Source organism: Piliocolobus tephrosceles, chromosome 6 (genome assembly GCF_002776525.5).
Source record: "Piliocolobus tephrosceles isolate RC106 chromosome 6, ASM277652v3, whole genome shotgun sequence".
Taxonomy (NCBI): domain Eukaryota; kingdom Metazoa; phylum Chordata; class Mammalia; order Primates; family Cercopithecidae; genus Piliocolobus; species Piliocolobus tephrosceles.
Window position 1 is genome coordinate 152,644,412 of NC_045439.1, and position 13,543 is coordinate 152,657,954.

A 13,543-nucleotide genomic window follows, 5' to 3' on the forward strand; every position below is an offset into this window, starting at 1 on the left:
CGCCTCTGCCTTAGGTAGATTTAGAACCAGAATTTAGAAGTTCCTTTCAATGTGTTACTAGATTTATAGCTCAAGCCATGTTCTGCTGCCATCATATATATATAATGTGTATGTGCATAACATATGTATGTATGTAAGTGTGGTGATGTTTCACGTCATCAGTGTAAGTCAGCATCTTGTTTTTTATCTCTGCAGAATTTGAACCCAGCAAGTGTGTCAAGCTTTGTCATTAGATAGGTACTCAAATCTTTAATTTGGTCCTTTCATTGCTGATGATAGCCATTTCTTAGATTTCTTATGGTGGAGCAGAATTTATTTTTTTTACTTTCTCATAGAGAATAGTTTTTTTTTTTTTTTTTGGTTTTTCAATAATTTCTATGAAATTATTTTTATATATATCTTCCTTAAGTGGAATAATATATATTATTATATATATTCCTTAGATGGAATATATATATGAAATATATAATTATATAATAAATGTTTAGCTGGGATGTAAATTGAAATTGTTTTCTATTTGCAAAGCACTTCAAATATATATATTTGCTATCACAAAGCAAAAAATTACCATATTTTATTTAGAATATTCTTTTTATAAAGGCATGTAGTTTCTTAAGCTCCTGTGTGTAGCAGCCCTGGACGTTCAGATATGGTTGCTCAGTTTGTTTATGATTTAGAAATTAATGTTTTTTTGCATTGTAATATATTCTGAAAAGTCGAGTAAATAATATGTTCTGTTTTGATATCTAGTGATTTTATGTTGAATAATGGTCGGTAGCTTGATATTTGTCTCTCTGTTGATTTATTTTTTAGTGGTGGGAAGGACAGCTGCTATAATATGATGCAGTGCATTGCTGCTGGGCATCAGATCGTTGCTTTAGCAAATCTGAGACCAGCTGAAAACCAAGGTAAGTACATGCCTTTATTGGGAAGTTGTCTAAATGAATGAAACTCCAACTTGATAATTACATTGTACAGGTATACCATACAAAGATGAAAAAAAAAAGAACCAATATGTATTAAGCACCCATTAGATGCTAGCTTCCACCCAGAACTTAGCATTGTTTTCACTTACTTATTTTTTAATTCTCCTAACCAACTTCTATAGAGATGCATTATTAATCTTAATAGACAGGGATCCTGAAGCTTAGAAGTTTGTCTGAAGTAAACTAGCACAAACTTGTAGAGCTAAGACTTGAACCTTCTTACTTCAAAGTACACTGCCATTTTACCCCACCACATTTCCAAGTACTGTAGGCAGCATAGAGGTAGATAAGATATAGTCTCATGCCTCAAGGGGCTTGAGAAGTAAGACATATTTTGATAAATGATATGTTAATGTTATTAGGCACTTGTAGTCCCAGCTTCTCGGGAGGCTGAGGCAGGAGAATGGTGTGAACCCGGGAGGCAGAGCTTGCAGTGAGCCGAGATTGTGCCACTGCACTCCAGCTTGGGAGACACGGTGAGACTCCGTCTCAAAAAAAGAGAAGAAAAGATACAGTTTACCTATTTTAGATGTAAGCCAGAGATGTGAGACTTGAGAGAAGCAAAAAGCAATGCATTTCCACTTTTCATTTGTCTGTACTAACAAGGGCATCTACATAAAATTCACAGACCTCATATTGGCTACTTTTTTCATTTTTTTCCCCAATGAAATATCCCCAATTATAGCTTTTGACAAAAGAAATGTATTCACCAATTTGCTTTTTAATACTCTTGTGTTATACCTATGAAACTAAAAGATATTAACTGCTAAAATGTAAGAGGGAGCAAAGATTAGCACTTGTGTGACTTTTGTATTACTGCTTCTCACAGGACTCTTCTGGTAAGATCTTTTTATTATCTCTTTTACTTCTTTCTGGGCTCCATCTTTTTGCACTACTGTTATTTTAAGATTAATTAAATGAGTAGTATATGTGAGAACATTGGTTATAGTTCCTGTCATGAAGTAGGCATTCTGTAAATTTAGCTGAATTGGAATCTAGCTAAATACTTGTTTTATATCTCTAAATAGATTGATTATAAGCTTTTTGAGAGGAGAGATCATATCTTCTATCTGCCTTTTATTGCTGCTCATCGCTTAGAACAGCTCCATGCCTCTGGTAGGAGTTCATGCAAAGGTGATTGGTGGACAGGTGCATAATGAACTGATTTGAATTAGCCCTGGAATAGTAAGCAGTTATTTCAGTCAGATATTTGAATTTTCTTTTCTTCTGTGATTAAGACGTAGGTAATGCTGGAAGTTGTGTGGAAAGACAGAGGTTAGAAATATTTTATAGGAAGAAATGGAAAGGTCCAGCAGAGAGTCATAGGTAAATGCACGTGCTTGGATTTTGTGCTGCAATTGATGAGTAACAGATGGTTTTTTAGAAGTGAAGTTTTTTGAAAAAGTTCCAACTTTAAGAAAGAGAAAATTCTTTGAGAATGAGTAGGAACTGCACTCTAACTTCTGTATTATAAAAGAGGAAGCAGAATCTCCTGTTAGGTTTACCAAAGGAAAGAAACTCCCTTATCCCTTGTGGCCAGGGAGGCAACTGGGACTTTTAAGCTATTTTGTGAAGTTAAAAAGCAGATGTTTATATAACATATAATACCTACATAGTATACTGTCATTTCCATCACTGGAGTTTCTATCTTGTCTTCAGCTTTCACATGAATTATTTCACTTACCTGGTACAGAATCATTAATGTATAATCTTCCTTGTGTCTGCGGTTCTCTGGCAGGGTGATAAAATGACAAGCAAAGTATATCTTTAAATTATATCTCTCCAAGGCCGGGCGTGGTGGCTTACGCCTGTAATCCCAGCACTTTGGGAGGCCGAGGCGGGCGGATCACAAGGTCAGGAGATCGAGACCATCCTGGCTAACATGGTGAAACCCCGTCTCTACTGAAAATATTAAAATTAGCCAGGCGTAGTGGCGGGCGCCTCTAGTCCCAGCTGTTGGGGAGGCTGAGGCAGGAGAATGGCGTGAACCCGGGAGGTGGAGCTTGCAGTGAGCTGAGATCGCGCCACTGCACTCCAGCCTGGGGGACAGAATGAGGCTCCATCTCAAAATATATATATATAAATAAATAAATACAATAAAAATAAAAATAAAAATTATACCTCTCACAATAGAGATACTTATTTAGAATATTGTTAATGAGAAAAAATTTAATAGTAAATGGAATTAGAATATTCTGAAGTAAAAAGCCTGGAAAAAGGCAGTTGAAACAATAGTAATTGTTGTGGAAGAAGGCAGATGGCTGTGGGTTGGTAGATGGAGATGGTTTAGCTAATCTTGATGAGAATCAGCAGGACATTGGGAATTATTGAACAATTCACTGAATGACTTATTTTCCCCTTACGAGTGTTGTAAAAGAAACCCTAGTGAGGAATGACTGGTAGAGATGACTGCAATGTCCAGCAAAGTTATGGGTTTTCAATGGGTGGTCTGAAAAGGAATTTATACCCATCAATGGGGATAATGTGAACTTGTCATAAAATTCACAAAACCGTCTCTTTAGATTTGTAGTAGGAACTTTTGTGGCATGTTAATTGAGTTGCTTCAGGCAACAGGGGAGCCTTTGGTTTTATTTGATCTCACACTATTACTATTGTTTCTATGTAGCTTCCATTAATCAAAGTTACAATGTGGTTAGGACTAAATGGAGCCTTAAAGAAAATTATCTTCTAGGTTTTTGAAGCCAGTGAAATGTTTTACTTATTATGCTAACATCAGAATGTTTCTTGCCAAGAAGCCCAAATTTCTTTGAATACATTGATTTTATTGTATCAATATCCTTTAAAATGAGTATTTTTAAAGATCCAGTCTAACTTTGAGACAGGAGAAGGCCGAAAGGTTTTTAGGTCTTTGGCTATGTTCTCTACTTCCTACTAGGACCAGGAGTAGAAACCTTCATAACAACAATGTGAGTAATATTCTGAAGGAAGCCAGTCTAATCATGTGTGAGTTCATAAACCTGTGAGCCAAAATGGGGTAGCACATTTCGATGATTTTGATTGTTGAAGGGGTCCTTGCACTATCATTTTTCATTCCTTTTGATAGGAAATTTTCACATTTAATGGAAAACCTGGACCTGTTTGGCTTATATTCATACATACACACTTAGGTATATGTCAAAATAATTATTTTGTAATTTTTCTTTTTTTTTTTTAACTTAATAGCATTTTGTGAACATTTTCCATGTCATTAAATATTATTCTACAATAGCATTTCCCGTATGTCTTTAGAACACAAATACCCTCTTTAAATTTAAGTGTTCTGTGGATAGATAAATTTGAGAGAGAGTTCATATTCTCTGCTCTTATTGGAGTACCTGAAAGCATATTAGCCTAGGAAGATTTACGCTGCAGACATCCATTGAACGCTTTTTATCCCCATGTTTTATAAACTTCTTTAACCTTAAATCTTTTTATCATCCCATACCTATTAATATCTTACGGGATTTGTATTCCACAGAACATACTTTAGAAAATGTTCTTCAACATTATATTAATGGCTACATAGTACTTTATTATATGAATATACTATTATTTCTAGTCTATTTTAAATAATGTGACAACTATCTTTGCAAATAATCTTTGTATATATTCATGATTCTTTTTCTGAAAAATAAGGTTACGAGATCAAAAGGTCTATTCCAGTGTATTTCTAAGTTCATTTATATCATCCAAAGCTCTGATGTGACTCATCTGTTTTGAATATTTTACTCATATTGATATTTGTGGAATCTTGTGACAACCACTGATTATATTATTGATTAGCTTAAGATATCATGTTTCTATGCACATTTGAAACTGCTCTAATGCTCTAACAATATTGAATTTATATCTATTTACATATTTTATTATAAGGTACTGAATATCTGAATATAATATATACCAAAATGATCTGAAATTTTTCTTACCAATATTTGTCACTTATTAACTAAGTAGATATTTAATTAAGAAAGGTTTTTTCTACAAGTCTAGATGACTTCGTGAATAACCTTGAATGATTTGTAAAAACATTTATGTAGTAAAAATCTTTAACTGAATAAACTAATCAAAATTTATTGGATACATGACTCTTCTCTTTAAATGTTTGCCATATATGGTATAACAGATTTATGTATTGATACATTTGTATTTGTAATTAGTAGTAGAGATTATTAGGGGTGATATGAACTAGATGCAACTACAGACAAATGTATAATTCTTATGTTTTTATTTCACTACATAAATGCAGAGAAATATAGCAAGCTTTTAAGTTCTGTGTTGACTACTCTTCAAGCGGTAAAACCTGGATGGGCTTTCAAATCCACTTTCTTTTTCACTCTCTTTTGCTAATTATTTCCGTTTTAATTGTTGCAGTGGGGTCTGATGAACTGGATAGCTACATGTATCAGACAGTGGGACACCATGCCATTGACTTGTATGCAGAAGCAATGGCTCTTCCCCTCTATCGCCGAACCATAAGAGGAAGGAGCTTGGATACAAGACAAGTATACACCAAATGTGAAGGTGATGAGGTTGAAGATCTCTATGAGCTTTTGAAACTTGTTAAGGTATGCAGAGTAACCAATTAAGTATATTGAATTTAGTGTGTAATTTAAGAAATTACATTTGCCGAATTATTTAATAATTCATAATTTGCAATTGTTAGTAACCCAACTATTCTTTAAAAGGATATTTTGTCTTTTTTTGGTTATAAAAAAGCTCCAAATGGTGAGTATGCCTTTATATTAAATGATATTTAAAAGTAAGACTTTTTGTATAGTTTGGCATCCAGGATTATCAAATGATACTAAACTAAGTTTTCTATTCCTAAGGAAAAGAAAGATTAGAGCTGATGGCCATTTAATCTCTTTATTAACAAATATTTTTTGAATACCTACTTTATGCCTGGCATATAGTGCTAGACACTGGTGATAGAGCAGTGAACATGTAAGTTAAAGGCCTGTGCTAATGGAGCTCACTTTCTAGTGGAAGAGGACAGGCAATAAACAAATAACATGCTTGATAGTGAAGAGTACTATGAGGAAAAATGAAGCAGAATCAGATAGCACATGATGGCAGGACATCGCTGTAGTGCTACATACGGTGGTCAAGCAAGACATTTCTGATAAGCTAACAAGTAGACATAAAGAAAATGAGAGATTGAACCTTGCTTAAATCTGTTGGAACAGGTATGAATTTAATGCATAAGTCACAGTATGTAAGAGTTTGGCAGCCATTTTGCACTCATTAATTTCTAGGAGGGTATATTTGGGCTCATATATCTAATAGTTACTATACTCAGTAAATGGTAATTAATAAGGATGATTTTATATTAAGCAATTATCTTTTCATTTTTATTGATAGCCAACTATTTGAATACAGTTCAGTATTCTTGTAAGTATGAATTTTTATTCAGTTACAATCGATTCCTATAAGGCAGATTTGATGAAGTAGGATATTAAAGCCAGTATTTCTTGATGTCTTACCATTTTTCACAAGGGGAAGGAAAGATTTCTGTCCCTTCCTCTACAAAAGGACATTGCATTTCACTTTCTCACTCTTGAGAGAAGTTCAATTTTTTCAGAAGTTATCTCATGAACTTCTGTCATGAAAATTTTCTAGTTTCAAGTAGCTACTTAAATGACATACTTTGAGTTTCATACAAATAAAAAGTTAATTAAGGATTTTGGTTTGAAAAATATATGAAGCACTGAAATTCTTTTAAAATTTGACTAAAATAGTTCTTATTTTGTATGTCAGAACATTTTTATTTTTATTCTAAGAAGAAACTGATAGGAAAAACCCTTAGAGGAGTACCAAAATTTTCTGCTTAGTTATGGATGGCATAAGAAGTAGATACTTTTGAAAGGAAGTCACAGGGATCTGCTCTTTTCCCTTTGGGAAGATACATGCTGATAAACATTTTAGTTATCAAACAAGGTAGAAGGCTTAAAAGAATCCTACTTTTAGTGGTCATATCTCCAAAAGGGTGCAATTATGATCTTGACAGTGTTAACTTTGAAATGTGAGAAATACTGAGTGCAAAGCCTGCATTTTTCAAAATTTCTTTCTCATAGTACAAAGAATTTGGGCATTACATTTTTATATAAACCAATATTATAAAATGATGAGACTCACACTGAAGTAATTGGGTTGCTTAAAAATCACAAGCTTGATCACTTTGGAGAAACTCTGTGATAATAGCCCTGCAAGAAAGAGAGAGATACTAAATTACTATTAATAATAAATTTAATTAAAAATGGACAGATTAGCAATAATTAAGAAGAAATTTTCCTTTCCATCCATGCTGTCTTTGGAGAAATGGGTGCTTTGCCATTATTATCTTTATGGTAACCATCAGTTATGACATAAATTAATGCTAATGTTAAAATCTTGACAACTTATGCTTTGGAAGTTTGTACATGATAATTATAGTTGAAAGATATGTTATCAAGTTGTCTGGGACTAAATAGTTCCTTCTTTTCCTGTGTAGAAATATTAATTTTACTATAGGATATTTTAAGGACATAAATATCAGAAATATATTGCTTTTATGGAAGTAATTGTATAACTAGGCTTTTATAGTTAAATTCGTTTATGAAACACTGGTGCCAAGATTCCAATAGAGGTCTTACATATTCTGATGAATAACTGAGTAATTATGGAAAAAACGAATCTAGAAAAGCTATAATTTTTCAAGTTAGTCTTTACTTGTTCTAAGAAAAAGAAAGAACTGCACTTTTTAATCCTTTGAATATTAATGGAGTATGGAAAGCATTTAGATTTATTTTCATTGTATACATTTATTTATAACCAGTTACAGCTTTGCAGCTTTCACATACAAGTCTTGTTTTTGTAACATTTTCCCCACAAATATTAAAACTAATTTTTGAATAGATGTTCCTTTTTGCAAAGAGTTTAATTTACTAATTGCTGAAAAGAAGTAGGAAAGACTTGGAAGAACTTAGAGAGTTATAAGTTTCATAACTATTTTGTAGAAATTATGACACCTAATAGAAATGTAATAAGCCTTTGTCTCATAAATTACCAGATGACTCTGACAGCTAGAGGTACGTATCTCAAGCTGTTTGCAAAATATTTTTCATGTGGCTAATCTTTTATTCTTTAGAATTTCTTTACTGTTAAAATGTAACCAGTTCTTATCTAGTTTAGTTTAATAGATAACTGTATTTTTCCTGAAAATATAGTAATTTCCAATTCTGTTTCTTTTAAGTCACACGAGCAGTGTAATAGTTATGGAAAGATACATATAAGCACTATATCTCTATAGGAAATATATGTAGAGATTATATTCTTTCTGTTCTACTGGGTTGGAGCTACTTTCTGGATCTGATGTCTTCCTTTTTCTTGGTTTATTCCTTAGTTTCAGTATAATCTATATTTAAGAAACTGCCTTAGGGGACTTTGGAATCTTTCCATTTTGAAAATGTTCCTGTTCTGCCCTCATATTTTATTGATTTGGTTGAATTTAGGACTTTAAGTTGAAAGTCATTTTTCCCTCAAATCATAGACAGCATTGCCCCATGGTTCTCTAGCCTTTTGCAGATACTGGTGTGATTGTTGTTCCTTTTTAGGTGGTCTGTTTTTCTTCTCTGTTAACTTTTATGATGTGTCTTCATGCTTGGTGTACTGAAATGTCACAGTAATGCTGTATTGAGTGTTGTTTCTCCTGCATCCCTTCCCTAAATCCCTATTGAGTAGTGACACATCCCTTGCCCTCTTTCTCTGATTGATGGTTTGGGCATAGGCATGTAATCCAGGTGATAGCCAGTCAGAACATGGCATTCTTCTGGCCATAGGGATTGGATCAGAGGTGGTTTTGTTAACCTATGTTTGTCCTAATAGAATGAAGCCTAGAATGTTGGGTAGTTGGCAGAAGATAAGCTGTTCTCCTTCTGTGCAGAGAGATGTGTGGATGTGAGACCTAAAACTGCCATAGCCATTTTTATTTTTTTGACGGGAGAAAACTTGATGTCAAATCTGATACACAACATATTGCAAAGCCAATAGAATTGCAGTGTAAGGATGGTTCTTCCACTAGTTGTTTGATAATTTGTTCCTTTTGATTTTCTCTGTTCTCTTTTGCTGACATTCTCACTAGTCAGATATGAAACCTTCTAGACTGAATCTTCATGTCTCTCTTTTTTTAAATGTATTTTCTATCCCAGTGTCTTTTTGTGGTACATCCCGTGAGATTTCCTTTTTAAATTTCCCTACTTTCTTGCTAAATTTTTTTAAATTTTAGCCATCATATTTTCAGTAGTCAAGAACTTTTCTTGTCTGTCCATTGTTTTTTAATAACAACTTATTTTTCTTTCTGTAGATGTAACATCCCTATATCCTCTTAAAATACAAACAGAGATTTTAAATATTATCTTTCGTTTCCTGAAATATTGATGTTTTCTTTCTTTTTTTTTTTTATTTGAGACAGAGTTTCGCTCTTGTCACCCAGGCTAGAGTGCAATGGCACAATCTTGGCTCACCACAACCTCTGCCTCCCGCATTCAAACAATTCTCCTGCCTCAGCCTCCCGAGTAGCTGGGATTACAGACATATGCTACCACGCCTGGCTAATTTTGTATTTTTACAAGATGGGGTTTATCCATGTTGGTCAGGCTGGTCTCAAACTCCTTACCTTAGGTGATCCGTCCGCCTCGGCCTCCCAAAGTGTTGGGATTACAGGCATGAGCCATTTGCTCCCGGCCGATGTTGGTGTTTTCTTTGAGATTTTTTTTTTCTTAGTTTTCTTCTCTTTCATGTTATAGGCTTTTCTCTAATGTTTTGGTTACCTTTTCATATCCAAGAATAATACAAGAGGAAAGCTGACTGTGAATACTTTTGACTCTAGAATTTTCCCAACCCCACATCTCACATTTGTTATTCCTCGAGTTCAGGATAGTGTGGCCTAGTTTGGTTCCTTTCTTGGCTCTGTTTTCTTCCATGCAAACAGTAGATTATGGCTGTCTCTGCTGACTGATCAGTCATCGTTCCTTCTTTATCTGCTTTCTAACTTAATAAATTAATTGAAATCCTTTTTTCATTGGTTCTTTCCTTCTGTTTATTATTATTGACAGTAATAATTGAGGGATCAAAATTTTAATAAATATTAAATACATAAATAATAAATTTAATAATAAAAATAACTAAAAATTATTTTTTATTATTGACAGAAATCTAAAGGTAAGTTTAACTTCAAAATAACTAGATATAGGACCCAAATTTTATAATCAAAGTCAAGATTTTTTTTGTTTTGTTTTGTTTTGTTTTCTGTTTCTCTCTTACCTCTACTTTCTGTAGACTCTCTTCTCAGGACCTTGTAATTAGAGGATGGCTCCCAGTTGTATTCTTCTTGGCTAAAATATAGTAGGAAAAGCTCCAGTTTTCATTTTAAATAGCTTAAATCGGAATCTAACTGATCTGACATGTGACACATTCACGAGTCAGTTGTGGTTGGGAGAAGATGACTTTGATTGGGTAGGCCTAGATTGTGTGTCATTCCTAAACTAAGAGATGGAATCATGATTACTGGGAATATGTTTCCAAGAGTAAAGGAAGGTTAATCTCCAAATATAGATTAGGCTGTTGCCTGTAGAAAGGTGAACTGTGGTAGGGGGCAAAGAGTAACATGTTTCCTAAAAATGTGTAGATTTCAACTTGGAAACCATCCTAGATGATTCCTTTTTTTTTTTTTTTTTTGAGACTGAGTGTGGCTCTTGTCACCCAGGCTGGAGTGCAATGGCGCAATCTCAGCTCACTGCAACCTCCGCTTCCCAGATTCAAGCAGTTCTCCTGCTTCAACCTCCTGAGTAGCTGGGATTACAGTCGCCCACAACCACACCTGGCTATTTTTTTTGTGTGTGTGTGTGTGTGTTTTTAGTAGAGACGGGGGTTTCACCATGTTGTCCAGGCTGTCCTCGAACTCCTGATTTGAGGTGATCTGTCTGCCTCGGCCTCCCAAAGTGCTGGGACTACAGGTGTTAGCCACCATACCCAGCCAATTCTTCTTTTTTAATCTCTTATCTCTTCCCTCTCTCCCTCCATTCCTCACTTTTTTCCTTCCTCCTCCTCTTTTTTTTTTTTTTTTAAACAGTTGGACATTGAGGCTGAAGCAGTGAGCTTGTAGTTATGGACCTGTATATTCAGTTGCTCATGATTTTTCCACCTTAATATTCCACAGGCATGGTAAACTGAACAAATTCAAAACTTGTTTGTTATCTTCCTACACAAACTTGTTCCATATTCTGTATTTCCTTAATTAAAAGTATCATGATTTACCTCATCATCTAAGTCAAAACCTAGGCCTTATTGTGAGACTTCTATTTTTTCTCAGTCTCTTTCTCCACTCTATCCGCCTCAACCATCACCATTATAGCTCCAGCTATTATAGATAATGCTGGTATGACTTCTAAAATCTGACCCCTTGACTTCATTCTCACCACTACTGGTTTTTCATCTGTACTATGTGAGAGCCTCCTAATCAACTTGCCTTCAGTATTGCCCTATGCTCCATCCACCTCTTCTTCTAAGTTGTTGGCAGCTGATGTGTATAAATGCTTAAATGACCCATGATTAAGATACAGTCCAAACACATTAGGCTAACACAGAAGGCTCTTTAAGAAGAGGCCCTGGCAATCCTACTAGTCTGATCCTGCTATTCCCACACAAGCACCTCTGGGATCAAGTTATAATGAACTAATTAGGTTTCTAGGAGATTGCTTTTCATGTCTGAGTCTTTGGCTGTGCTTTTCTTTATGCTTATCTCTTTGTCCTCCTGGAGAACCCCTTCTCACCTCATATTCTTTTGTGAAACCTATCCTAATTTACCTTCCTCCTTTCTGTTCCATGGCAGCTTGTCTATAACTCTACTGTGGGTCTCATTGCGTTATTAGGATTGTTTTTGTGGCTGTCGCTTTTGCTGGATTGTGAGACCTGAAAAACATGATAGTGCTGTTCATTTTTGTATCTGTCCTAGCAGAGTTCCTGACATATGGAGGCTCTTAAAAGAATATTGAATATTAAAAGAATAAGTTTAGTAAAAAAAAAAAAAAAAGTATCAAATTATTCCAACCTGGGCCGGGCACAGTGGCTTATGCCTTATAATCGCAGCACTTTAGGAGGCCGAGGCGGGCAGACCACTTTTAGGAGTTCAAGACCAGTCTGGCCAGCATGGGAAAACCCCGTCTGTATTAAAATACAAAAATTAGTTGGGCGTGGTGGTGCGTGCTTGTAATCCCAGCTATTCAGGAGGCTGAGATGAGAGAATTGTTTGAACTTGGGAGGCAGAGGTTGCAGTGAGCTGAGATCACACCACTATGCTCCACAGCCTGGGCGACAGAGCAAGGCTCTGCCTAAAAAAAAAAAAAAAAAAAAAAAAATTTTACTGTAATTATCTAATACAGGGGAGCCATGTTACTATCATATGTGATATAAAACCATTGGCAAATTCATTTTGTCTTTTGTTTTCTATGTAGAAGCTTAATAATAAATGGAATGGGCATCATAGTGGAAGTTTTCAAAATAAGGCATCCTATCAGTGTAACCACTAACTGTACCAAGAATAGTTTCCTTCTGCACACTACTTTATGAAAATGCTGAGCAGAAACTCTTTCAAATTATTTTTAGTATATGCATTTTAGAAAACCTGATGATGGTGGAAAATTACTTTGTGGATCTCTTTTCACTTCACTTCATGAGGGAAAAACCTGAGATGGCAAATCTGAAGGGTTTGGGGTGGGAGAAACATATAAGATGGACTTAAGATTTTCAGGGAGGACCCAGACATAGCATTAATTAAACAGGCACACAGCCCTGTACAAATTGCTCCTGGCTTCTCGGAATTGCACAGCTTGCCTCAAGCCCTTTCAGTTCCCAAGATTTTGGACATTAAACCTGGTCCGTTGGCATAAGAAATGCTTTTCTAGTGTTGATTCTGGACTCTAAACAGGAAGAATTGGCATTGGAACGTACCAGTGTCATTTTCACTCCCAAGTGCAGCTTTATTGAGGCTGTGCCATCTCTGGCCCTTTCAGATGATAAAGTCAGGCATGCATGAGGAAGTACATGATGGAAGATCTGTCTGGAAATAAAATGTTGTACCATATTTGTCAATTACTATAGTTCCTAAACTTATCACAGGTACAAAGCCTTCATCTGTAAATTCCCCCTAAAGCCTAGAAAATGTGACTCCCTCATTTTGGCAAAATGATCATTCTGTCTCTTCAACCTTGAACTTTTCTGCACTTGGTATCAGTGATTGTGTGTATGTATTGCACATGCACATATATACCCTTCGTATTTATCTTTTCCCAGAGTCAGTGCCTCTCTATAAATTTATCAATTGGCTTATTTTTATATCCTATATTCCTCTCTTCTATAAACTATGGATTTCTTCCTATCTTATCATCTACTCTATATATCTTACATTGTGTTGTGTATTTTTGACTTTTCTTTCAAATTTCTTTCTTTATATTTTCAATCTCTAGTGTCTGTGTCCTTTTGACTGGTTGGTTTTTTTAGTTTGTTTGTTTTTGTTTTTTTGT

General features: G+C 34.8%; 1 protein-coding gene across 3 annotated transcripts in view; it reads left to right on the forward strand.

Moving 5' to 3' along the window:
- DPH6 (diphthamine biosynthesis 6) overlaps window positions 1-13,543 on the forward strand; it is a 344,518-nt gene that overhangs the window by 2,923 nt on the left and 328,052 nt on the right. For all 3 annotated transcript variants that reach the window (XM_023230227.3, XM_023230224.3, XM_023230226.2), the window contains exons 2-3: window positions 814-908; window positions 5,358-5,551. In XM_023230227.3, coding sequence (XP_023085995.1) covers window positions 814-908; window positions 5,358-5,551 — 289 coding nt within the window. The remainder of the gene's footprint in view (window positions 1-813; window positions 909-5,357; window positions 5,552-13,543) is intronic.